Source organism: Haliotis rufescens, unplaced genomic scaffold (assembly GCF_023055435.1).
Source record: "Haliotis rufescens isolate VD_foot unplaced genomic scaffold, xgHalRufe1.0.p SCAF_11, whole genome shotgun sequence".
NCBI lineage: Eukaryota > Metazoa > Mollusca > Gastropoda > Lepetellida > Haliotidae > Haliotis > Haliotis rufescens.
In genome coordinates, this window is record NW_025963791.1 from 33216565 (window position 1) to 33242343 (window position 25779).

The 25779-nt window shown below is 40.6% G+C and overlaps 2 protein-coding genes across 3 annotated transcripts in view; both read right to left on the bottom strand.

Moving 5' to 3' along the window:
• Nucleotides 1–1495: 1495 nt before the first annotated feature.
• On the bottom strand, nucleotides 1496–4685 carry LOC125378103 (E3 ubiquitin-protein ligase TRIM56-like). Its single transcript, XM_048392961.1, has 3 exons — nucleotides 4677–4685; nucleotides 4244–4541; nucleotides 1496–3293 (listed from the first exon to the last, which is right to left on the bottom strand). Exons 1-3 carry the CDS (start codon nucleotides 4683–4685, stop codon nucleotides 1672–1674), a joined length of 1929 nt encoding a protein of 642 aa, XP_048248918.1. The 3' UTR covers nucleotides 1496–1671.
• Nucleotides 4686–11609: 6924 nt separating this feature from the next.
• LOC125378021 (tripartite motif-containing protein 3-like) overlaps nucleotides 11610–25779 on the bottom strand; it is a 61604-nt gene continuing 47434 nt past the window's right edge. Inside the window, exons 1-3 of one of the 2 annotated variants that reach the window (XM_048392622.1) lie at nucleotides 16193–16227; nucleotides 14779–15076; nucleotides 11610–13911 (exon numbers count right to left, since the gene is read on the bottom strand). In XM_048392622.1, the coding sequence (XP_048248579.1) occupies nucleotides 12272–13911; nucleotides 14779–15076 (1938 nt within the window). In that variant the 5' untranslated portion in view covers nucleotides 16193–16227 and the 3' untranslated portion in view covers nucleotides 11610–12271. Of the gene's footprint in view, nucleotides 13912–14778; nucleotides 15077–16192; nucleotides 16228–25779 lie in introns of those variants that run through there. The other variant, XM_048392621.1, reaches the window with a different exon arrangement.

Sequence of the window (25779 nt, forward strand, 5' to 3'; positions counted from 1 at the left end):
TTGCAAGATCTTGGCACCATTTTGCAGCAACAATGGCAGATTAAACAGTTTACATTTCCTGACATCACATTTATCTGTGTTCTTAAGATAGGTTTCTTGTCAACACATAGCTGATGGTTTAGAATCTTGAATTAAAAGCTGTAAATCATGAACATTATTTCTAAATCCTCTACAATTCCATTGAAGTATGTTAGACGATTGAGTCATGGTGGCTCAATCTGCGAACGCTCACGAACACGTGAGGAGGAAGGACTCCTACTTCTGCTCTGTGACAATGGTGTTACATCCATGTCCAGAGCATCAAAGGCGTTATGAACAATTATCTCTGAAGATGAGGAGTTCCTGGTTATCTGATTTCTATTAAGTGTTTTTCTTTTTCTTTCTTTTCTGGTCAAAGGTTGCATGTCTTGTTCTACAACATCAGATTCTTTAGTGACAAGCACTTCAGCATCAGACACCGTATTGTCTAGTTCAGAGAGATTCCATCAGGATACTAGCATCTTAGACTATCAATAGTTTACATCTATACGCATGCGCGGCGTGAGTCCCAGTTAGCCGTCAGCCTGTACAGACGTCTCTTAGTATATCAGTAAACAGTGATTAACCAAACCCCGCGTTCGTTATGCAGTTATCAGCTGATACGACAACCTGAGAATATTACAACTGTAATCATAGACTTTTTTTATTTGTGCAAAAAATACATTTTGCTCGTGCTGTGTGCAAATGATATTTTAAATGAACCTATGATTAAGTATGTGATACAAAACAAAGTAAAACTAATTCATTGAAGTTTTCATTCATCGATTTTATTTGAACTGGAGTCACGGACATATCACGGGCTAGACACTGGGAATTCAAAGCACGTCTCGCAGGCAGTTCGCTGGTGGGCGTGGGCTAATTTCTATTCATTGTGTCTATAGACGTACACACTTAAAAATCTGGTGTGCATACTTTGCATCAGTCTGCATATAAAGTGTGCACCTCCCAAACACAAAAATATATCTCACTCCATAAATGAGTCAACAACAATAACTTCATAGGATGCTTATTTTGTCATCAACACAAACCACTGTAGACCATACAACATCTGATTTGTTTTACTGGAGCCCAAGCAAAAAGCTCGATATACGTATAAAACGATCTGGTCATGCAAACACTGAAGTTGACTGAGGCTTTATCTTTACTCAAACATATAGACGTCAGAAGGAATGTGTGCATAGTCAGAAAGAAATGCGAACATTAAGGATTTGTAGGTTTTTTTAACCATGGAGTTTTATATTCATTGTCGTTTAACAATATATCCCGTGACTAACCAAAGACCCATGTTGAGAGAGAGAGAGAGAGAGAGAGAGAGTGTGTGTGTGTGTGTGTGTGTGTGCGTGCGTGCGTGCGTGCGTGCGTGCGTGCGTGCGTGCGTGCGTGTGTGTGTGTGTGTGTGTGTAAAAAGTAGCGCTATGAAATGAAACCTATATCTGTCTGTATTTTGGGCCTCTATACTGAATAAATTGTCTTGTCTTGCCTAATGTTATGTGTAATGATGTGAAAATAATGTCTATGGATACACCTTTGTATGATCATTCACACCCCAATCGGAAAAGACCATTTTGAGTTCTTATAGTGCATTTAACACCAGCGATACCGATGATTGAAAGCATGCAGTGGTTGATGTGACTACATGAAGTTGATTTCGCGTGTCTGACCTCCACCACAAACATACAGTGTGTCATGTCTATCGACATACAATCCTTGTGGATCACAGTCAATGTCCTGATGATCTGTGACATAATCCCCTGTCTCTGTCAGCCTTGTAACATTACTGCTGCCTGCAAGCAGGATGTCTCCTGTTGGAGTAGTTGAGATACCATAAGGGCTAAGTGCTCTGTCTCCAGTAGGGGCGTATCTCCACACAACATCCCCCTCTGACGTCAGACTTGTCACAGACTTCTTCCCCCAGTCAGACACGAGTATGTTGCCCTTGTTGTTGACACAAATGTCGGTGGGGGAGGCAAACAGCGTCTCATTGTTGTGTGTAGTGACTGACCTAAGCACGTGTCCTGCCATGTCAAGGATGTCAACACAGGCGGTAGTACCTGCTGCTAGAGATGAAGGACTCAGAACAGAGAGACTGTAGTAGTCCATGCTCGTTGTGATGGTTGAGAGCAGCACCAGGTCAGGGGTCACCTCCACTGTAACAATCTGACTGGAGTCAGGGACAGCAACCATCACCTGCTTCTCCTTCAACTGTGTTGCACCCCATGGAAAGTCATCCAGGGGAAGTTTGCTTTGGCATGTCAAGTTATTTCTGGTGTAGAAGGATTTCACACACTTGTTATTTAAGTCAGTGACCACAACTGTCTGTATGCCATCTACAACCAGAACTGTGACGTCACATAGAGCAGGCTCCCCCTCATCACCCGCCATCCTCCCATCTATCACGTCGATCAGCACTGGAGACGGCAGACATGTGCCCTGATCCTGGTATGTGACGACAATCTTCCCCAGCTGTAGGTCATCTAGGATGTGCTGGACGTTGTCAGGTGTAAACCTGATGTCTCCTATTCTCCGTGTGTCTGCTGTGTCTGTGTCCCTGACATCCCCCAACTCTACAGCCCCCGACTCCCAGGCCTGATAGGCGTCATACAGGTCCATCTCACAGTCCGATACCAAGGCCTGGTCAATGAACTCACAATGTTGTCTGTACATCTGTATCTCAATCTCTTCAAGTTTTACATCTACTTTAAGTTCCTTAATTTGTTTGTCTGTAATATCCCTGACTTCATTCATCAGCTGTTTTCCTTTCTGCTTGATGTTGGCGATGGCTCTCTCAACAGCAGATTTGATATCCTTCTCTACTGCTATTTTGTTTTTCTCAATTCCGCTAATCTTCTTGTTTGTTTTCTGAACAATTGTATGTTTTCTATGTATTTTCTTTGATAACTGTTCCGCGCTTTTTCTCAAGTGGTATTTCATAGTTGGCATCATTGACTCTATGGTAATGACAGACTCACATTGCCTGTGGTAAATAACACAACATGTCGGACACACGACTTTGTGGCAGTCTTTACACACAAGCTTTATAACCTCATCCTTGTGTTCCCTGCACATGACCTTGCGTCTCCTCTTCACCTTGACCTCTCCTGCAAGGTCACAGATATCATGGTCATGTGATGCTGGACTTGCACGATGTATCTTGACACATCTCTCGCAGAGGGACACTTGACACTCAGAACACCATGAGGCTCCCGGAGTTGTCTCCCCTAACTTCTCACACACAGAGCAACATGAAACGGAACCTGTAAGTGGACATTTCTATGGTTAATGGAGATATCATAACTGTATTTACATAAATTACGAGATAGAAAATTCAGGAAAAATTGTTCTTTTTTTAAGTTATTAACAGTGCTTGCGGTATAGGATTGGTGATAAAGTGTTGTCTTGTGAGGGTTATTTGATATTCTTGTGTGTGCGGAATAGGGGTAGATTTTGGGAGCCTAGGGTTTGATCGAAAACTTACACAATTGCATGAGAAAATGCTTGAATAAAATTGCTATGCTTGAGACATTGGCTGCCATAAAATTACACTGTTAATAATTTAATGTAGGCTTTTAGTTCTGATCAAAATGAAACCGACCTTTTATAAAGGGATCTTGTATTGAGATTAGATATTTTCAGACCCAGCTATAGAACCTGATATTTAAAAAAATTTATAATAATTTATATATATCTTTGAGCCTGAATTTGTTTTAAGAAACAAGTACTGGCAATTTTTTTCTCTCAACAATGTGAAGCATAATTATGTTTTTGAACAACATTTGGGGAGAAAATATTTTTTCGATAATATCCCCGCCTGAACCCAACACCTGAGAACATCAAATGACTGCGCCCTTACAATTAACTTTACATATTGTAGACATGTTTAGCTATTTTGTTTTCAAGAGCATTATCGATCACCTGGTCACAATAACTGTTATGTATACTAGTATTTATATATATTATGTCCGCATCATATTCAATGTTAATAATGAACATGTTAATAAGTAGTATCATAGCTAAAATATATAGTACGCCTTTCTTAAAGTGCTTTGGATACAGTAGAGACATGCTTTTGATGGATAAATGTGTATTTTCTGGTGTTTATTTGAGTCATTTGTTATCATTGGAACAGTGTCTCACTGCAATACTGTAATTATACTATGTATCTAAAAAACATCAAATACCATTAAAATGCACATGTTATCAATACCCGTTTTGACAACGTCGGCTTGTGTGTCAATCAGCCCCTGTATAATGATGCTTGGTTTGATCTGCCCCACCCATTCCTCCACTGGCCGGCTGGGGTCGGGGACCTTGGTATCTTGTCGACAGAAGGCACAAGGGATCGTCTTGGGCTGTACAGCATCTGGTCTGGTTTGGATGTATGCAGTGACACATTTCCTGCAAAATGTGTGATCACACCCCAGTGTACAGGGGTCTGTGTACAGTTCCTGGCAGATCACACAGGTGAGGAATTCTCTCACTTCCCCAATCTGGTATAAAGCCATCTGGAAAACAAGAATGAAAGTCACATAAATCCTTTTTCAATTTTTCAAAAAATATCACTTCGTCCGTCCCTGTAATGGGGCAGTTTTGGTTGGTACATACTGAAAATATGTTGTAGAGAGCCACTTCGGACTTACCTTCCGCATCAAGCTGGCATGGTATTACTGAACTACCGTTCAAAGAGGGATAACACCAAACTCTTTCACGTGTTGAGTGCAGCATTTTATATGTTGAAACGTCTATTATTCGATGTCAAACGTGTAGTTTGTCTCTGAGAAGTCAATGTTGTTTCTATGCCGAAACAACATCACATGTCAACTTCACAATAGCGATCAGTATTATGTGTAGAGTGTCGATCAGGCAAACCAACTGCTGACATCATGAGCATCGAATCACCTCAGCAGGGTACGATGAGACACAGCCAGCCAGGTCTCACATTGTAACAAACGGTTCATATATGAAATTGTCGCTCTTGTGAATTCTTGTTCCAAATTTGATAGTGTTTTTGTGTCAAACAGGCAAACTCACAGCTGCTGATGTGGCGAGCATGGAGTCAAGACGCCAGGGTATGATTAGACAGTCACCTAGGTCTCACATTGTAACAAACGGTTCAAATTGAGTCACTCTGGTGATAAGCGTTGGTTACTTGATTATATTCAGCCACAAGTGGGGTAGTCTCTCAGTAAATCAGACTTTAATATTCCTTTAAAATCAAGTGGAAGTTTTAACCAAAACTGATAAAAATGTGTTCCCAAATTGACTATACATAGTGCTATAGAAATACATTATTCTACATATATTTATATCACGCCAATAAGGCGTTTTAGAAACGTAGGTCTAATTTAGGTATTTGTTCATACTTGTGTTTTAACTAAACTTCCCCTCATAATAGTTGAGGGGCGGTCGGGTAGCCTAGTGGTTAAAGCGTTCGCTCGTCACGCCGAAGACCCGGGTTCGAATACCGACATGGGTACAATGTGTGAAGCCCATTTCTGGTGTCCCCTGCCGTGATATTGCTGGAATATTGCTAAAAGCGGCGTAAAACCAAACTCACTCACTCACTCACTCATAATAGTTGAAATCATTATCTAATGACTTGCTGTTTCCGCACATTTAAGGATTTACCTTGTAGAGATGAACTAAAACTAAATACATGAATTATTGTGACAATGTGAGATGAGGCTTAATTTTGCCAATAAAACTCACACAGGCATAACATTGTCGTCATTATTTGAAATGCACACGTGTTTCCTATTGAACTTTGAAAATCTACCAACAGTCAGTATAAATGAATAAATTATGTTAACACCAAGCCTTGTGAATGTGTTTTTTTTCTAGGAGAAGGGTTGTCAGTATTAGATCAGATAATCGACAGCGTTTCCGTTGGGAATATTCAGTTAATTCTGCATTCGTCATTTTCGAATTATCGAGTTGATGCATGTTGAGGTTAGTTGGTGTCCTTGTACTATCACCGACGACTGTTCTGTAAACTTAACCCGAATTATCACATGAAGCAACAAACACTCCTAAATCTCACCAGTCTTGATTCGCCTCCACTGGATACCGGCCTCAGTAAGGATCGAACATAAGATCCTGAGTATCGCCTACCGACGTATGAAAGGTTCAGCTCCATCATACCTTTTTTAGTTTGGTGAGAGAATGTGTACCATCTAGATACCCCAGATCGACCAGCGTCTTAATGCTTACCCTACCACCAACATGTGACCACAGACGCTGTTCCTCCACATTTGCCACACTTTGGAACAATCAACCTCTCACCATAAAAACATACTTGTTCAATCAAACTACACTATTTTTGTAAGTATTGTTTTTGAAAAAAACGGTCACACGAAAATCATCACACTAGACTTATTTGCGCACGGTTTAATCGTATGTAACAACAAATATAACTGTATGCATTTTCCTCATATCGAATAATTAATTGGATTTCCAGCAGCTCATCACATATCAATTTGTGTATCACTTTGCTTTTTGGATTGTCCTGTGGATTTATAATTATGAACACAAGTCTTCTCCCTTTCTCGACATATGTAATATCGATGTTGGAAGGATGTACGTTGAAGTTACTGTAAGTTTCCAAATAAATATTTAAATTCAAATTAGTTCTTTTCTGTAGGAGGGAATTGGGTTTTACTTTGTCTTGAACATAGTTAGATTTTGGAAGTTGGAAATATGCACGGAAGAAAAATGACAACTTGTAAATAATATTAGATGTTTGCAATGGGCAAACAAGAACCTTTATCTTACATCGCCCCTTGAGTCAACTTCAGCCTTGCAGTCAGTTTAAGTTAAAGTCTCACGAAGACATTATTAATGCTAGCTTCATTCACTCCTGAGTGACTTGTAAACTTGAAATTCAGAAAGTATTGTCAGTACGGTGATAAGACATGTTCATAACACCTCATCAGTCTACAAATAGAAATGTTTTCGCAAGCGTGTGGTAACGATTAAAGGTCAGGATCTATCAATGTGAAAACGACGTCCAAGGAAGCTTGTGTCCACAATATCATGATATGGATGTATTAATCTGAGAACGTCCTAAGAGTCCTCAAAACAATGGATACTTTATGTCAATGATTGATAATACAAAGAATGTTTAAATGATAAATATTACAATTAACAAGGACGAGACAGGTTGAGACGGACTGTAGTAAGACAGTGAGAGTGAAACCCCGTTAATCCAGGTGTCACCATCTGCGGAGGCGGGGAGGGGAGGGGATCTGCAATGATCTACAAAACTGTGAACATTTACTATCAAAACAAGGGCATCTGTATCTAAACTTTGATTCATAGCCGCTGAGGTGAGGTGAAATGGGGTTCGACGTCGCGTCGAAGATTATTGCACACATGCCGCGACGTGTGTGTGTGCGTGTGTGTGTTTGTATGTGTGCGTGTGTGCGTGTGCGCGTGCGTGTGTGCGTGTGTGTGTGTGTGTGTGTGTGTGTGTGTGCGTGCGTGCGTGCGTGCGTGCGTGCGTGCGTGCGTGTGTGTGTGTGTATGGGTGTGTGTGTGTGTGTGTGTGTGTGTGTGTGTGTGTGTGTGTGTGTGTGTGTGTGTGTGTGTGTGTGTGTGTGTGTGTGTGTGTGTGTGTGTGTGTGTGTGTGTGTGTGTGTGTGTGTGACTGTACTAGTCCGGACTGATGCCGATTTATAGTGCAGGCACACTGACTCCGAGCCGACCAGTCCCTGTTTTAGCCTCTCAATGCAGAGCGCCGGACAGGGTAATAACACGTATCATCTATTAACGTCTTTGGTATGACGCGGCCGGGAATCGAACCCCAGACGCTCCACCACTAGAATACGGAGGAGGCCACATAGCCGCTGAGCAAAACATCAACAAAGAGTCTTTTTCCTAATATTCTCTGTGTATTACAATGTCTGTTGATTCAATGTTTGCAAATGCCAAGTGACATATTACATATTATGGTGTAACGCTAAGATCACTTTTATCAGTTTATATCTTGAGAGATCGTGACGCTGTAGCCTATAACAGTATTGTGCATGTGGTTGTCAGCTGTGTCCTGTGTCACCAGTCTATATCTGGAGAGATCGTGACGCTGTGGCCTATAACAGTATTGTGCATGTGGTTGCCAGCTGTGTCCTGCATGCACCAACTGTCACAAAGATTAAGATCGGCCTTGCGCGACACACATTTTTGATAAGACGGATACTTAGTGTTACCGATGCAATAAACCAAACCGATATATTTGGTATCATGATCCTATTAACGTGCAAATGTAATGACTTGTATATTATGGAATTATTCCTTGTTATGTCCAGTGCGAACACCAAACCTACCTCTCAGTTGTCCCATGTCCTGGGTTGATATTGTAGCGGCCCGGACCCGAACTTCTGATAAACCTCGAAGTCTGGATGTAACTGAGAGTCAAAACACTTCTTTTCAATGAATAATTAGTTTTTATTCATGTGGGTATAACAATGCCTTATATGGACAACACAATGCTTCCAAATAAGTAGATCCCTCTGAGCTTTAAGGTTTATTTGTAAGGACCAGTGTCAGGGCAAAATAATTATTGCCTGTAACTATAATGGTAGTTTACTGCTATAAATATATATATATGGATGACTTCTTTATCTGAATAACTTTACAGTTACTCAGATGGCAATTTGTGTCTGTGTTCAAAAATGCAGTCTATTTATAGAAATGATTACATAAGGACAAGGGGAACTTTTGGGCTGAATTATCTGCCCTTTGATTGAAACTGACCTTTAGACTGCCAAAGTCAGAATGACCCAGAATGGATCTCATCGTATTTATAGGTGTGAGAAAATGGTCACATGTCTGTTATTGACCAATCAAATTACGAGAAATTACGTCTCTTTACGTCCTTATTCCTTTGAGGGATCTACTTTCACAATGTAAAATCACTGAAATAAAGAGGAAGGCAAACCATCTCAGGAGGTAATTTGGTATAAAAATGAGTATTTATACCAATCAATGAATTCTGTCTAATTGATTCACTAATTGCCTTCCAATATCACAAGATAAACAATTACGTCCTGCTACGTCGAAGCTACGACCTTGCTGCCTGCCGAGAGGACGTAATAACAACAAGCAACATCGACTGGGAATTACGATGGACAATTCAAAGAGGAAGATTACAAATGTCAGGAGGCAATTGGAATTTATCTGATGCATAAGACGTTTAATAACACAAATTGGCCACTGGTATGCTTTGACAGAAGCACTGGATGTCATATTTATGAGAAACATGTTCATAAATAGTGACGCTAAATACTGCGCATGAATACATCAGAGAAGATTACATAGTTCCTGATGTCAGAATTAACAGTAACTTTAATACACGTCTTGACATGAGAAACATGTTCATAAATATCATCAAATACGATTCTGGGTTCCTCTGGACATAGTTCATTAGATTAAATAAACTTTATAATGCAAAATGCTAAGCATTAGCCAAATTCAGTAACTTCATCGCGACCTAGGCTAGCTGTCACAAAGTTAAAATGGCGGGCATCGGCGAAACACGTAGCTCAGCCCTGATCACAAATTCACACAAATATGGATAAATATCAAGCTGCCAAGTGATTGTGATCTGTTTGTTGAAGAACAAAGGTATGATTAATCTGTATCTGATGGCTAATTTGCGTAACTGTGTGCTTAGAACGATGAATTCTTCAAAAGTTACGGTCAATGCAAAACTCTTGAAAAAAGTAAACAAGATCGTTTTGACAGGCACGTTGTTGACATCGATGCTTATGAGGTACTGGCACATCCTAAACAATATGCGTAACATGATGGCATGGACATATGATTATTTTTAAGAGATAACGGTGTGCCATGAAGCTCTATAAAAGCATGCTATGATCCTCTGATAGATTTCTTACCAAAACGGGATTCAAAACATTGAATTACGTGAAAACGAGGTTGGCAAAAGTATACTGATATATACCTGCAAAACTAATTACAGTTTACAGGATAATTATGATATAATTCGTGCACTGTCATATAACCATCAAAAATACAACAGGGAAATATTTAGGAAATATTTCTAATTTTTACAAGCTGTCATAACTTACATATTTTATAATAAAGACACATTAATATTTATATATTCTTCGTGATGGCCATCACAATATGATATCTTTCCAGTCACAAGATCAGTATACGCCAAACCATGTGATCTACTTGTGTAACCCAGACTACTAATGTTATCTATGAGATAGAAGGGAAAAGAAACAGAAAGCAGACAGACAGTGTAGACTCAAGAAGCTTTGAGTGCGTTAACCTGGTACGTTGGATCAACACTGTGGGTAAGGGAGGGAGATACTTATGGGTTTTTTGGACAAATTGTATAAAATGTTGCAGTAAGGTTAAACGTCCTTTCGTAGATTTCAAAACGAAAATGCGTCGGGTACGTTTCTGGGGTAATATCAAGTGTCTCCAGTGTAAAAAAGGACAGCTGACCAGCTTCAGTGGCAGGGAGAAAAGGTATGTCAGTTGATCGTGGCGTCATGGTAACTGATGATGTCACACTGGTCTGCAAAACATTGTGACGCAACTTTAATGTAGCGGGACCTCCTGTGGAATCTAGTTATGGATAAAGAATTGACTTCAATATGTGTTTGCGTTTATTGAGGTGTAAGTACATGACAGACAATGGTACAGTGTCATGTTTTTTATTTGTGAGAAATACATTCTGCTCTTGTTGAGTGTAAATGCTATTTAAAACGATCCAATGATTATGTGTGCGGTACAAATAAGTAAAAGAAATCGATTGAAGTATTCTTTCAATGATTTCAAAGATTTTGTGCCTCTAAGCACAAAAATACATTTTACAAGTCCAAAATAACAACTTCAAAGGCTGTCTATTAAGTCATTAACACAAACAAAGAGTAGACGATTCAAAATATGACACTGTACAGCGCAATAGTGCAACACAAGATCTACCAACTCTATTATCAGCCAGTCATGAAACAAATCCGAGGGTGTGCGTGGCCTAATGTTTGTTCAGTTTATGCAGAGTAAAGTAAATCTATTTTATGGTCTCTGATTATGGAGCTGACGCACAAAAATAATTTCATTTATAGCCAAACACTAACATGGAATCACTTACAGTTTATTTTTTGACAATTGAACAATGAAATGTACTATACCTACAACACTATTATAATCATTATAGATATGGACACAATTACACAATTGTAGAAGTGTTCCTCCGTACAAGTATGATGCAGGAGCTATTTGTTATTAAGTGGCTCACGATAACGTTCGACAAAACAAACTTCATGACATCACAATGGAACATTCCTACATGGAACAGACCGCCTCCGTGGTCTAGTGGTAGAGCGGAAGAGCCCGGAGAGCGGAAAGTCAGGGGTTCGATCCTCGCCCCCGTCATACCAAAAGACGTTAAAGGATGATATTTGTTGTTACCCTATCTGGCGCGCGGCATTAAGGGGATAAAACAAGGACTGGTCGCTCAGAGTCAGTATACTGTGTCTGAGTGGGGTATTCATGTTAAACTGCGGCATGGTATCTCAGTGAGCTAGCACTATCAATCGGCATCAGTCCGTACTAGTACAAGGAGCCACACACACACACACACACACGTGCATGCACGTCGCTATATAAGTGCAATAATCATGGACGCGACGTTAAACCCCATTTCACCTCACCTCACCTACATGGAACACCCTATCTACTATCTACTATCTAGTAAAGTAAAAACATTCTATGACCACGGTGCAATGGACCACGTACCTAACATGGTACTGAATGGAGCTGGGACGAGTCCAAATCTACAGCCCGGGTAACCAACCCGACCCGAGAACCCGCTGATGGTCTCAAGAGTTGGGAACTCATTAGTGTCATTGAACAATATATCAAGTTACCATCCACAGGTCCAAGTAGCCATGTGAGCACTTCAATAACAAGTAAACCATATCATATCTACTAAGAATAGAGTGAAGTATTGGTATCTCTTGAGCAGATTGGGATCAAACCACGGGCTTCTCGCCTTCCCGGCCGACACTATACTCACTAGAACACGGAGGCAATTTGATAAAGAGAACCAGGTTGCTAAACACATAATGTGATCTGTAATGATGTGGAAATAATGTCTGTGGATACACCTTTGTATAATCATTCACACCCCATTTGGAAGAGTCCATTTTGAGTTGTTATAGTGAATTTAACACCAGTGATAGTGATGATTTAAATCATGAAATTATTGATGTGACTTCATGAAGTTGATTTCGTGTATCTGATCTTTACTAGACACATACAGTGTGTCATTTCTATCTACATACAATCCATATGGATCACAGCCAATGTCCTGATGATCTGTGACATAATCCCCTGTCTCTGTCAGCCGTACCACATTGGTGCTGTCTGCAACCAGGATGTCTACTGTTGGAGTAGTCGTAATACCATAAGGGAGGAGTGCTCTGTCTCCGGTAGGGGCGTATCTCCACACAACATCCCCCTCTGACGTCACACATGTCACAGACTTCTCCCCCCTGTCAGACACGAATATGTTACCCTTGTTGTTGACACACATGTACCAGGGTTGGGTAAACAGTGTCTCATTGTTGTGTGTAGTGACTGACCTAAGCACGTGTCCTGCCATGTCCAGGATATCAACACAGTTGGTAGTTCCCGCTGCTAGAGATGAGGGACTCAGAACAGCGAGACTGTAGTATTCCTTGCTTGTTGTGATGGTTGAGAGCGGCACCAGGTCAGGGGTCACTTCTACTGTTAGAATCTTCCTTATGTCAGGGACAGCAACCATCACCTGGTTCTCCTTCAACTGTGTCACACCCCATGGAGAGTCGTCCAGGGGAAGTTTGCTGTGGCATGTCAAGTTGTTTCTGGTGTACAAAGATTTCACATACTCGTTGACGTAGTCAGTGACAACACATGTCTGTAAACCATCAACAACCAGGACTGTGATGTCACGTAGAGCAGGCTCCACCTCATCGCCCGCCATCTTCCAATCTATCGTGTCAATCAGCACTGGAGACGGCAGACGTGTGCCCTGATCCTGGTATGTGACGTCAATCTTCCCCAGCTGTAGGTCATCTAGGATGTGCTGGACGTTGTCAGTGTCAGGTGTAAACCTGATGTCATCTATTCTCCGTGTGTCTGCGGTGTCTGTGTCCCTGACATCCCCCAACTCTACAGCCCCCGCCTCCCAGGCCTGATACGCGTCATACAGGTCCATCTCACAGTCCGATACCAAGGCCTGGTCAATGAACTCACAATGTTGTCTGTACATCTGCATCTCAATCTCTTCAAGCTTTACATCTGCTTTAAGTTGCTTAGTTTGTTTGTCTGTCATATCCCTGACTTCATTCATCAGCTGTTTTCTTTTCTGCTTGAAGTTGGCGATGACTCTCTCAACAGCAGAATTAATGTCATTTGCTACTGCTATTTTGTTTTTCGCAATTCCGCTAATTTTCTCGTCTGTGTTCTTAACAATTGTTTCTTTTCTATGTATTTTCTTTGATAACTGTTTAGCGTGCTTTCTTAAATGGTATTTCAGGTTTGGCAACATTGACTGAATGGTAACGACAGACTCACATTTCCTATGGTAAACAACACAACATGTCTGACACACAGCTTTGTGGCAGTCTTTACACACAAGCTTTATAGCCTCATCCTTATGTTCCCTGCATATGACCTTGCGCCTCCTCTTCACCTTGACCTCCCCTGAAAGGTCACAGATCTCATGGTCATGTGATGCTGGACTTGCACGATGTATCTTGACACATCTTTCGCAGAGGGACACTTGACACTCAGAACACCATGAGGCTCCCGGAGTTGTCTCCCCTAACTTCTCACACACTGAGCAACATGAAGCGGAACCTGTAAGTGGACATGTCTTTATTTATTTGACATATCATAACAATATTCATGTAAATTAGAAGATTGAGAATCCAGGTAAAATAACCCCCTCTCACCTATTTTCAATGCACGAATTGGGCGGTGGGTGTAGGCTTGGAGTTCAAGTGTTGGCTCGTCACGCCCATGGGTTTGATGTGTGAAGCCCCATATTGGCATGATTGGCAGTGGCGTAAAACTGAACTCATTCACCTAGTTATGTACATGTAGTTCAACAGGTACAATTGCTCTTATAAGTGTACAGTTTCGATCACTATTATCATGGGCGGTTGGGAAACCTTGTGGTTTAAGTGTTAGCCAGGTTTGATTCCCCTCATGAGTAAAATGTGTGAAGCAGTGATATCTCTCGAACATTGCTGAAGGTCGCAAAATACATGCTCACTCACTCACTCACTATCATCAACCTGAAACATTCTATCATTTACAAATACCCTTTTCATAAACTGCCATTTGTAGATGTTTTCAAATAATAATATTTTCAAGTGCTTTATGGATAATCTGATTATATTAGCATCATGTAAACCGATAATAATCAGCAGGCCAATTAGCATTGCCAGTGCACATTGTCCCGACGTCAAAATATATTGTAAATATTTCTATGCAGTGATTACAGTTAGAGTCATGTTTGTAACAAATGTATATTTTCTGGTTTCGTTTAGTGGAGTCAATTGGTATCATTGAATATTCTGTTAACAGCAGTACTGTAATTATACTGCATGGTTAAACAAATAACGAGTACCCTTTCACCTGCCTTCATTCCAAACATGATTCTTATTACTAGATATCAGTTTGTGAAATGAATGTGCAAATCATAATGTAATAAACCAATACCTGTTTTGACAACATCAGCTTGTGTGTCAATCAGCCCCTGTATAATGATGCTGGGTTTGATCTGCCCCGCCCACTCCTCCACTGGCCGGCTGGGGTGGGGGACCTTGGTATCTTGTCGACAGAAGGCACAGGGGATCGTCTTGGACTGTACAGCATCTGGTCTGGTTTGGATGTATCCTGTGACACATTTCCTGCAGAATGTGTGATCACACCTCAGTGTACAGGGGTCTGTGTACAGTTCCTGGCAGATCACACAGGTGAGGAATTCCATCACTTTCTCAGCTCGTGACGTCGCCATCTGTAAAACATAAATAACTGTTGACTTTTCCAGAAATAGTTTCAGCTGAAGTTGTTCCGTTTTGTAATGGCGTTACATGTCTTTTGTTTGAGACAATACTATTTCTTGAGTGAGACTTCCATATCAAGCTGACACGCGATGATATAACTGAAATACTGCAAAACGCGGCATAACACCAAGCTCACTCCATCATTAACTTGTGTGCACCACTAAGTTTGCTGTAACGCCTCTGTAAATCCTTGATTGAGTCGTTTACATATCATTTCTTGTCACAAAAATAACCACATCGACCAATCCATAGTGCTACAGGAATAATAGATTCTACATATCTTGACTTCATGTCAAACAAGGTGTTTCAGAAGCGTGTGTCTATGTAATTGTTTATACTATTGTTGTAATAAAATATGTTCCTACATTATAGTTTTCATGAATTCTGTCATAAGAACAGGCTTGATCATTGTTTCCACACAATAAGGATTTACCTTGAATAGATGAACCGAAACTGAATATATGAATGTATTGTGATCATGTGAGATGAGATTTGATGTCACTTTCACTCATTTAGATGAGGCGGTAAACTGTCGTCATTGATTCAAAGGCGCATTTGTTTTAATATTAAAAGCTAACTCTAAAACAACTACCAATAGGGTCTTGTATTAATGACCTGTAATCCACCTCCGTCAGCACCAACCAAGCCTTGCTTTACTGATAATGGACACGCCCCCTCACAGTCACAATACAAGGGAGGTAACTGTGAACGTTAGTATTCAGGACGAAGTCAACATATCTTTATTGTGTCATTTTTACACGTCGACGAATGACTTTGTTGACCTGAATGTCAAACATTTGTAAAACCCATAACAATAAAAGAAATTTAAATCAATATACTTTACATTTTTCTATTTTCTTGGGGCCAACAATTCCTACTTTCGGTTTCTCTTCGTTTAATGTTTCGTGTGTTTTGAAGTTTAAATTTAAGAAATACAAACCTTATGTAAGTTTGATGGTGTCGATGTCCTGAATAAACAGGTATACTAGTTCTTCATGTGCACTGTGTGAGACTTAATTGTATGACCTGGATGCCTTGAAATAACCAAATCCCGCCTCGGTACACACCTGTGCCTACCTGTCCCTTCCTCATGACATACAAGGGAGGTAACTGCGAAATCTCGACTAGTGGTGATTCATAAGCGATCAAATCTGATGGCAACGTAGGTTCCTGGATCGAATCAAGGATAATTCTTGTAACAACGCAAGAGATCGGCACATTTCAATATACACACACGGGACACACTGTAAACAGCATTTTTGTAATATCCTAAGATGTCCTACGCATTCGTATTTGTACAAGTATGTGCCAACATGCATGTAATGTGGTTTGCAACAGAACAAGAAGTAAAAGGCTGCAACACCGGTTATGTGGCAGGTGTGGTGATCGACATGTCATAAATGTTACAAATAAGAAATATACCACAGATAAAATAGCTTTTCCTGAAACTTAAAGCAAAATCATACCAGTATCACTAAGTAATGTTAACAGGCACACCGTTATGTAATGCAAGTCACTGCAAAAATGAAATAATCTTGAAAGTGATATTGGTCCCAATTTCACCTCATCTCCGGGGCTTAGTGTGTAATTATAGCATTGTATGCCATATTACCACGGTAGTTAAATACTAATGGATCGTAACGGCGCACGCTTACAAACTTATAAAATATGTCATATGCAAAATGTTCCTTGTTCTTGGTTCAACTTTTATGACACATCCATTAGGAATGATCGATGCTGATTTTCTTTACTGAGTTCGGTAAACAAAGTACCTGTCATTGGCGACACAAGGGCGGGCAGCTCTATATTACCGAGGTATGGCTATGTTGTGGCGTGATCATGTGGCTTCACTTCCTTATTTGTATTATGCACAATCGGTATGCATACGACCTACGTTGGGGCAAAGGATTTCGTCTAAACAAATGGGTTCTTTTCTAATCAATTAGAATGGAGGCAGGGATATTTCCACTTCAAATACATTAAAGGAACAACCATGAAAAAGTTAAAGTGTGTATACGTGACATGCCACAACGAGTCCTGTATTCGATCATGCAATGAAATATCGTGTTTAGATTTGCATAAGTAAACAGTCGACATGAGTGTGGATTACGAGATTTACCGATACCGCAATAATATAGAGACCGCGATAATATAGAGTCATACCCTGTAATGATACCAGTCTCATTCAAATCTAATCCTCGTGCTCACTACGGATTCATAGAGAGCACCAAGATCTCGTTTTAATGAGAGTGTAGTTACACCAGGTGTATGTTGACAGTTTCACAGCCACATGACTTCCTGGCTTGATATCTGAGTTGACCTTATTGCACAAGAGGCTGGGAGGATCACCAAGGAAGGCTATCTGGTGGTGACCTCGGACACAACGAGGAAGCAGGCTGACTGCATGGAGAAGATACCAGTATACAAGCCAAACTGAATATACCATTTGGTCCATTTTCTTAGCTATCTATCTATCAGATGCGTAGAAGCTGATATGGCGCAAGGGTTTGTGGATACATTTTGCTACTTTGTATGATGTTAAGTTTCTACTTATTCAAGGGTTTAATAAATTATTCAGTCAGCAAATCATATAAATAAGATATTGGAAAATAAATATATAAATAAAATCCCATGTGGATTCTGGGTTAGAACAGAAAACCACAGTGAAAGAGACTACATGGATCGTGTGGTCATGCTTTTTGACATTCCTGATTGCGTGTCATTGTGACAGCATGGGATGTTGCTCATAATATCCATCACTAGTTTGTGTGACCCAGTCTCTGTTACCAACATGCCTCTGTGAAAAAGCTGGACATATTGCTGAGTGTAGGGTTAATCATGTAACAAAGAAGCCATAGGGCGTGTAAGTTAGAATTGGTCCCCAGTAACCTGTTAGAAATAGGCGCCTGCAATGGTTCGTTTGAAGTGTTGTGTCACCATAACCGGACATCATGGGACATTTGTCTCAATATCAACCATTGGTCTGTCTTGTCAAGACTAGCTTATCAATAGGCTCTCGGGATATAGATGGAACAACACACTCAGGTAAATGCAATCATGATTATGTATGTTTTATTGTGTTTAATGTCACACTCAGAAATATTCTGAACAGCATTTTGGGTCAAAGATGAGTGTAGAGAGTGTTGAATCAGCTGTCTGCTAATTTGGTGAAGTCCTCCAGATATATTGGGGGAGGTGTGGTAGCCTAGTGGTTAATGTGTTCGGTTGTCACACCAAAAACCTAGGTTCGATTCCCTACATGTGTGTACAGTGTGTGAAGCCAATTTATGGTTTCCCCATCGTGATATTGCTGAAATATTGCTAAAAGCAGCGTAAAACCATACTCACTCAATCAGTCCAGACATAAAGTTGGTGGAAGGAAAAAAATCGGGGCCTTCAAGAAAAGGTTGAGATTGGTCTGCTTCCATTTTTGCATGTAAACCCGTGTTCTTGCAGTTGTGTTTGATATTAGAATCAATGCACCTGTCCCAGACGTGCAGTATTTTTAGACATTCCATGGAAGGATCTGGGCTATAGGTTGAGTTACTTAAAGGGGAAGTGTACACGCAAAAATCACTTTCTTTCTTTTTCTAAACAAAACGCAAATTTAGAATTAGTTAGTATCTGTGTTTGAAAATATACACTCATTTTTTTCACAGTGAAAGTAGGAAGCTCACAATAGTGTTAAAATGATATGCCGTTATGAGGCCTTCGTTTTACGAGCGAAATAGGCTTGAGTTATCCCCCTTAGATTATGACGTAATTGGTGCCAATTCAACTTGGTCCCTGTCTATTCTCAACGCAAAAGATATCAAGGACCAGTTTGCGGTAAAACAACATGGTCTACGACACACTCCGGCGCAGTGGTGACTCAGCATAACACAATTCTGGCTGGCATCTGAGACGCTAGAATGACAAAACTGTACCTACACCACGTGAAGCGGCTCTAACAAAGCATGATGACGTCATAATGTTTATCAATTGGCACCAATGACGTCATATTGCAAGGGGCATAAGTCATGGTGTTTTTGTTATGGAAATAGAACACTTGGTAAATGTGAAAAATAAAACGTTTTAATGCAAAAAATATGTTAATTAAATATGATGTTTTTATATTTTTGTCTATGACACTTCTAGGTTAACACTTTTAATGTGGAAAAAGTATAAGAAAAATTGGTTCATTTCCGTGTGAACTTGCCCTTTAAGAACAAGTCAAATATTACCATGTGATTTCATACACACATTCATGCACCATGTTCCGCCTTATGTCTCTTTGTAAAAGCTAGCACACCACAGTACTTATTATATATTATTCCTGGTTCCCACTTGGCTGCTGTCAATATTTTTCTAGGTGCCCTTTCAAACTTTAAAGAGCCACATTAAAATGAAAGGAGCCACATTGATTTAGGCTTACAAAGAATTATTATTTGAGAACTTAATAAGACAAGACAAGATAGAAAACATTCCAGTTGTTCTGATGTGTCTGAACAAGAAACTTTGAAAACGTGTCATGAGTGAGTGAGTGGTTTTACGCCGCTTATATTCCAGCAATATCACGGCGGGGGACACCAGAAATGGGCTTCACTCATTGTACCCATGTCGGGAATCGAAACCGGATCTTTGGCGTGACGAGCGAATGCTTTGACCGCTAGGCTACCCGGCCGACCCTGCCACAATGAAGACAATTCGTTGAACAATTACCCTTGTCGAAAGACCATCATTGGAATTCACTAAGGCAGTATCCTGTAACAATACTGCTGCTGCCTTTTCGCTTTAATCCAATGTCTGTGTTATGCATTTGCTTCGGTTTCCGATTCATTTATTACAATCAGACACATTCATAGCAGTTGAAGTAATCTTTGGCGTCTCGCATCCCGATGTTCAATTCCCTGATTCCACTATGCCCAGCCACATCTAATAAACGCCTTTAAGGAGTGCTGGCAGTAATGGCCACAGTAATGTTATTCATATCATCATTCTGTGATTGACAGTTTGGCTTAGTATGGCTCTTGATAACATGTCAAATATTCTTCTGTGATTTGAACCATTGTGAAAGTAAACTGAGAAATGTGCATGTGACCAGAAAGACATAAACTTGTAGCATTACAGACGATAACATCAGAGGCAAGACAGGCTTTAATGTTGCTGTAGTGCGTAAGTGAGTTTCACGCGGCTTTTACCAATATTCCAGCAATATCACGGCGGGGGACACCAGCAATGGGCTTCACACATTGTACCCATGTATGGAATTGAACCCGGGTTTTCGGCGTGACAAGCGAACGCTTCTACTGCTAGACTGCTACTCCACCGCCCCTCGATATCACAGTAAGGAGCTGCACTAACCACAATGTTGATATCAGTTTCTTTCAATATGTGAAATAATTTAGTCACCAATCAAATTTTATTACCACTGACAAACACACAATAAATTAATACAGGTGAACACGCAGGTAGATGGCTAATAGGGATGCGATGAGTTCAGAATTACTACCCGGGTACCCGACCCGCTATTACCTGACCCTACCCAAGTACCCAGCCCCCTATTACCTGACCCTACCCGCGTACACGGCCTCCTATTACCTGACCCTACCCAAGTACCCGACCCCCTATTACCTGATCCTACCAAAGTACCCGACCTTCTATTATCTGACCCTACCCAAGTCCCCGACCCCCTATTTCCTAACACTACCAAAGTACCCGACCCCCTATTACCTGACGCTACCCGGGTACCTTACTCCCTATTACCTGACCCTACCAAGGTACCCGACCCCCTATTACCTGACCCTACCCAAGCACCCGACTCCCTGTTACCTGATCCTACCCAAGAACCTGACACCCTTTTACCTGATCCTACCCAGGTACCCGACCCCCTATTACCTGACCCTATCCGAGTACCCGACCAACTATTACCAACACTACCCAGGAACCTGCTGTTGTTTTCGAGTTGGGAAGATAATGCCTGACTGGAAATTGTTTTACCAGACTCCTAGCAAAACTTAAATATTTATATACATGTATAAAAAGATCTAAACATGCATACACTGAAGTTGACTAAAACCTATATTTACTCAGACACATATAACAAGGAATATGTGCATTGTCAGAAAGAAATGCTATTTGCAGTGTAGCCATAGAGTTTTGTTGTTATTGTCATTGAACAATATATCACTTGATTAACCACCGATCCAGGTAATCCTGTGGACACCCGGATCCATCTCAGGACCCAACCCTCCCGAGTACCCGACCCACCCCTCCCGAGTACCCGACCCAACCCTAATGGCTGACAATAATGTATGAGGGTGATATTCTATTTAGAGTGAGTGTGAGTTAAAAAAACGTCACACCGGCAATATTTCAGCCATATCGTGACGAGAAGTTATTATATATTATCAAAAAATAAAAACCTTTCATCGATGGCAGCAAAATACAACCATACAAAATTATCACGAAATGTCACAATACAACATAAAAATGAGCTATAGATCACCAGCAACCAAAGTTAGGCCACCACACTGGGGACCATGGGGGCTTACGGTACATTTGCTACCTACATGGTGCCCCAGCAGGATTTATACCATCCCTCTGGCTGCTGGCGATGGTCAGAAAGATTAGCTAAACAGTTAAAATCTACAAAAATACTACGATTAAGATGACTGAGAAATTAAACAAATACTTTGAATAATACCGGACTTACGTACCCTCTCAGGGGGACAATTATTTTACGATACTTCAAATCCATGTGAAGATACAGCCACTAACAATCTCAGTTATGACTTCATTCTACCAAATTAAAATGACTTTCTATATACTATACATGTTATAATCAAAATTTATCTATTAATTCTATTTCTTTTAAAAAACCGATGATTACATGAGCACATGAGATTTATGGATGTAATTTTGAAATCATTTACCCTTGTGATGGGAAAATCAATGCAGTCAAGCAAAAAAGAGTGACCGTGATTCTTTCATCACAAGGGATGCAGAATGGAGGATCCTCGACTTTCAATACATATTCGTGGGTATATCTACTGTGGCCAATACGACCTCGTCACATTATGACCTCTTCAAATCTGGACTGACAGTCCAAGTAGGTGTAACGGATAGTTGGTTTAATTTCATATAATTTATTGATACCTACTTGGTTGTCCCACTTTTTCTGCATTGGATCCCTGATGTAACAACTTACAACAGGCCTACAATCACTGTATGGGATAAGAAGTGGTGTCACAGTTTTGTTGAGTGCTGCTTTTGCAGCAGCAGCAGCCATTGTGTTACCAATGATTCCAACATGGCTCGGTAACAAACAAAAATACGATGTCGCATTGGCCAGTAGCAAGATAATTAAACATCGTAATAATTTTGATTATAATCGGATGTGTACAAGACTGTTTTTTAATAGCTTGAAGGCAAGAGAGTGAGTCTGAAAATATAATAAATTGTTTATGTTTTGATTGCTTATTGATATATTCTAGTGCTGTGAATATGGCCTTTGCGTTGACCGTAAAAATGGAACAGTTGTCTGGTATACGGTTTGATATAGTCCTGGATCCAATGACAGTGGCGCTGGCAACAGCGTCACCATCCGTGGATCCATCTGTAAATATAGATTTGTAGGTATCGTATGGGGATCGTAATTGATTATATTCTTGCAGATACATTAGTTGATTTGTTTCAGATTTTTTTAAATAAGTGAGAGAAAGATCTACTTCAGGTCTGACTAATTGCCAAGGAGGAGTAGACAAAAGCCGGCATGGAGATATTATATCAAAGTCAATATTAGCATCTGCAATGTGAGACTTGATCCAAATGCCAAGTGGCGGTCCAAGTTATGGCTTGTTGTGAAACAGCTCCTCATTGAGAGGATGAGTTATAAGCTGGATTTGATGGGTTGTGCGTAATTTAGTTATTTACTGAAGGGATACTTTTAAGCGGCGTTGTGCAAGCGAAGGCTCATCGGCCTCCACATACAAACTAGGTACAGGAGAGGTTCTAAATGATCCAAGACAGAGTCTTGGTCCTTGATGATGTATGCAATCTAATTTCCCTAAATTACTTTGAGCAGCTCCGGCATATACAATTGAACCATAATCTAGCTTAGATCTAATAAGGGATCTATACAGGTGAAGTAAGGTTGTCTGATCCCCACCCAAGCTTAGTATTTGCAACAACTTTTAGTAGATCTGGAGCCTTCAAGCATTTAGTTTTAAGATGTTTTATATGAGGTTAAAACGTCAAGTGGCGATCACAAAAAAGACCCAAGAACTTGGTCTCCTCACCAACCTTGATGGGGGCACCGTTTAACAGTTGCTCCGGGCCTTTATGCGGTCTATAATGTCAACAAAAATGGATACAATTTGTCTTTGCTTTGGAAAATCTAAATCCATTCTCAAGCGACCACTTTTGGATTAAATGTAGGGAAAGCTGCAGTTGCCTTTCTATTGTGTGCATGTTGTTGCCACGAGAAGATATGTTGAAGTCATCTACAAAGAGTGACCCATCAATTGAGTCATTCAATACCTTGGAGAGACTGTTAATTTACAGTTAGAAGTGTCTGGAGACTTGGTTCGGGCAAGTGTTTTAGAAGCTGATAATGAATATTAACAGCTCAGTTGCAGTATCACGAGCTTGCCCAAGGGCGGTGTTGAGCTCGTGTAGTCCTTTGCAATTGGCACATTTTATTTATGCATCACAATCGGTGTTCTCAGGTTCACCACCGCAACGCTGACAAATCACAGAGTGGTTACAATATTTGGAGCCATGACCAAATTTTAGGCACTTGAAACATCGGAGTGGATTGGGGACATACACCTCCACTCCGATGTTGATATACCTAGCTTTTGACTTTTGTGCAAATGTAAACAGATATGTGCTTGATGAGATGATGTCACCATCTCTTGATTTCCTGGTAAACCGTTTGACTGCTGTCACTCCTTGGAGTTTGAGTTCTTCCGTAATGTCTTGTTCGGACATGTCGGACAGGCAATCGGCTCTGTCACGAACAATGTCACGAACTCAAAGTTTTGTGCACAGACACAGCAACCTCAATATTGGCAAACGTGTAGTTAATGATAACAGATTGAGAGATTGCTTTCTCTGTGAACACTCAACAAGGAGCGAGCCACTACGAAGACGCGACACATTCTTTTCTCCACAAATTCCAGATACAGCTTTGGGAATGGCAAAGAGATGTTCGGTTTGACTAGTGTCATCTTGATCGACATGTCTACGTTTGGAACGGTTTGAACCAGGGTATTGGTGAGACATGATGAAAGAAAATAATTCACCACCCTGCTCTCCACCCACCATGGTGTGCCACAAAGATCAATGTTTTATAGCACCGGATCTCCAACATGCCAACATCAGGGATACAGAGGCGGTATACTCCAGTAAAAACACCTTGAACAGCTGAATTTGTCTACCAAATATAATGCCAGGCTGGTTCGGCCCATAACAAAAACTTGGAGACAGACAGAACTCAGAGGTCAATAGTACCTGATTGGCCCATGAACCACCGCCTTCTGGCATGGGACTCGAGGCATGTTTATATCCTATAATGTTCATTAACAACATATATACCCAACTTTCACATTAATTGAAATATTTCAATATGGACGTGTTACATACACAGGGCATGGCGTGACCAGCCGATTGATAGAACCGGGCCCATTCTTCCATCCGCCTAGGTGAAGTCAGGGTCAGAGTGGTGTGTTGGGCAAAGGAACACTGTTCCTGGCTCAAGAGCCCTCAACCACCAGAATCCCCACGGCAAACAGGTTGCCCAATGTTGTCGCCTCTCAAGCAATGGGGTGCTGTGGACACACTCTACCCCGAGTCCACACGGGGGAAGAGCGATTAGCGTTACCCAGCACTCACCACGTTGAGGTTGCTCTTCATGACTGCCTATTTATAATTCTTCCAACCTTTTCAGCTTGTAAACAGTAGAAAGAATTATGGAATAAGTGCAGATAACCAGCTTCAGAGACATAAGTAGGTCAGTTGGTCGTGACGTCATAGTAAACGATGACATCACAATGGCCTGGATTAAAAGTTTTTTGTTTATGGCATGTAGGCAGACGACAAACACTGTTATCATGGATTTTTTTATTTGTGGAAAAAAATACATTTTGCTCGTGCTGTGTGTAAATGATATTTTAAATGAACCTATGATTAAGTGTATGACAATCAAAAAAGTAAAAATAATTCATTGAAGTTTTCATTCATCGATTTTATTTGAACTGGAGTCTATGCATAGCACGGGCTAGGGCTAGAGAGAGAGAGAGTATAATGTTTATTATAGTGCCACATGTTATATACACTTCAGAGAAACAGGTTGCTTGACACATAATGTGATGTGAACCTGGTACAAAGAAAACTGCTAATTGCACCTCTACGTACTTCTCCTACATACATGTGTGTATGTGTATTTTTTTTTGCGCGTGTGTGTGTATGGATATAAAGTAGCGCTAAAAAATGAAACCTTTATATGTCTGTATTTTGGGCCACTGGCCTCTATACTGAATAAATTGTCTTGTCTAATGTTATCTGAATTGATGTGGAAATAATGTCTGTGGATACACCTTTGTATGATCATTCACACCCCAATCGGAAAAGACCATTTTGAGTTGTTAGAGTGTATTTAACACCAGTGATA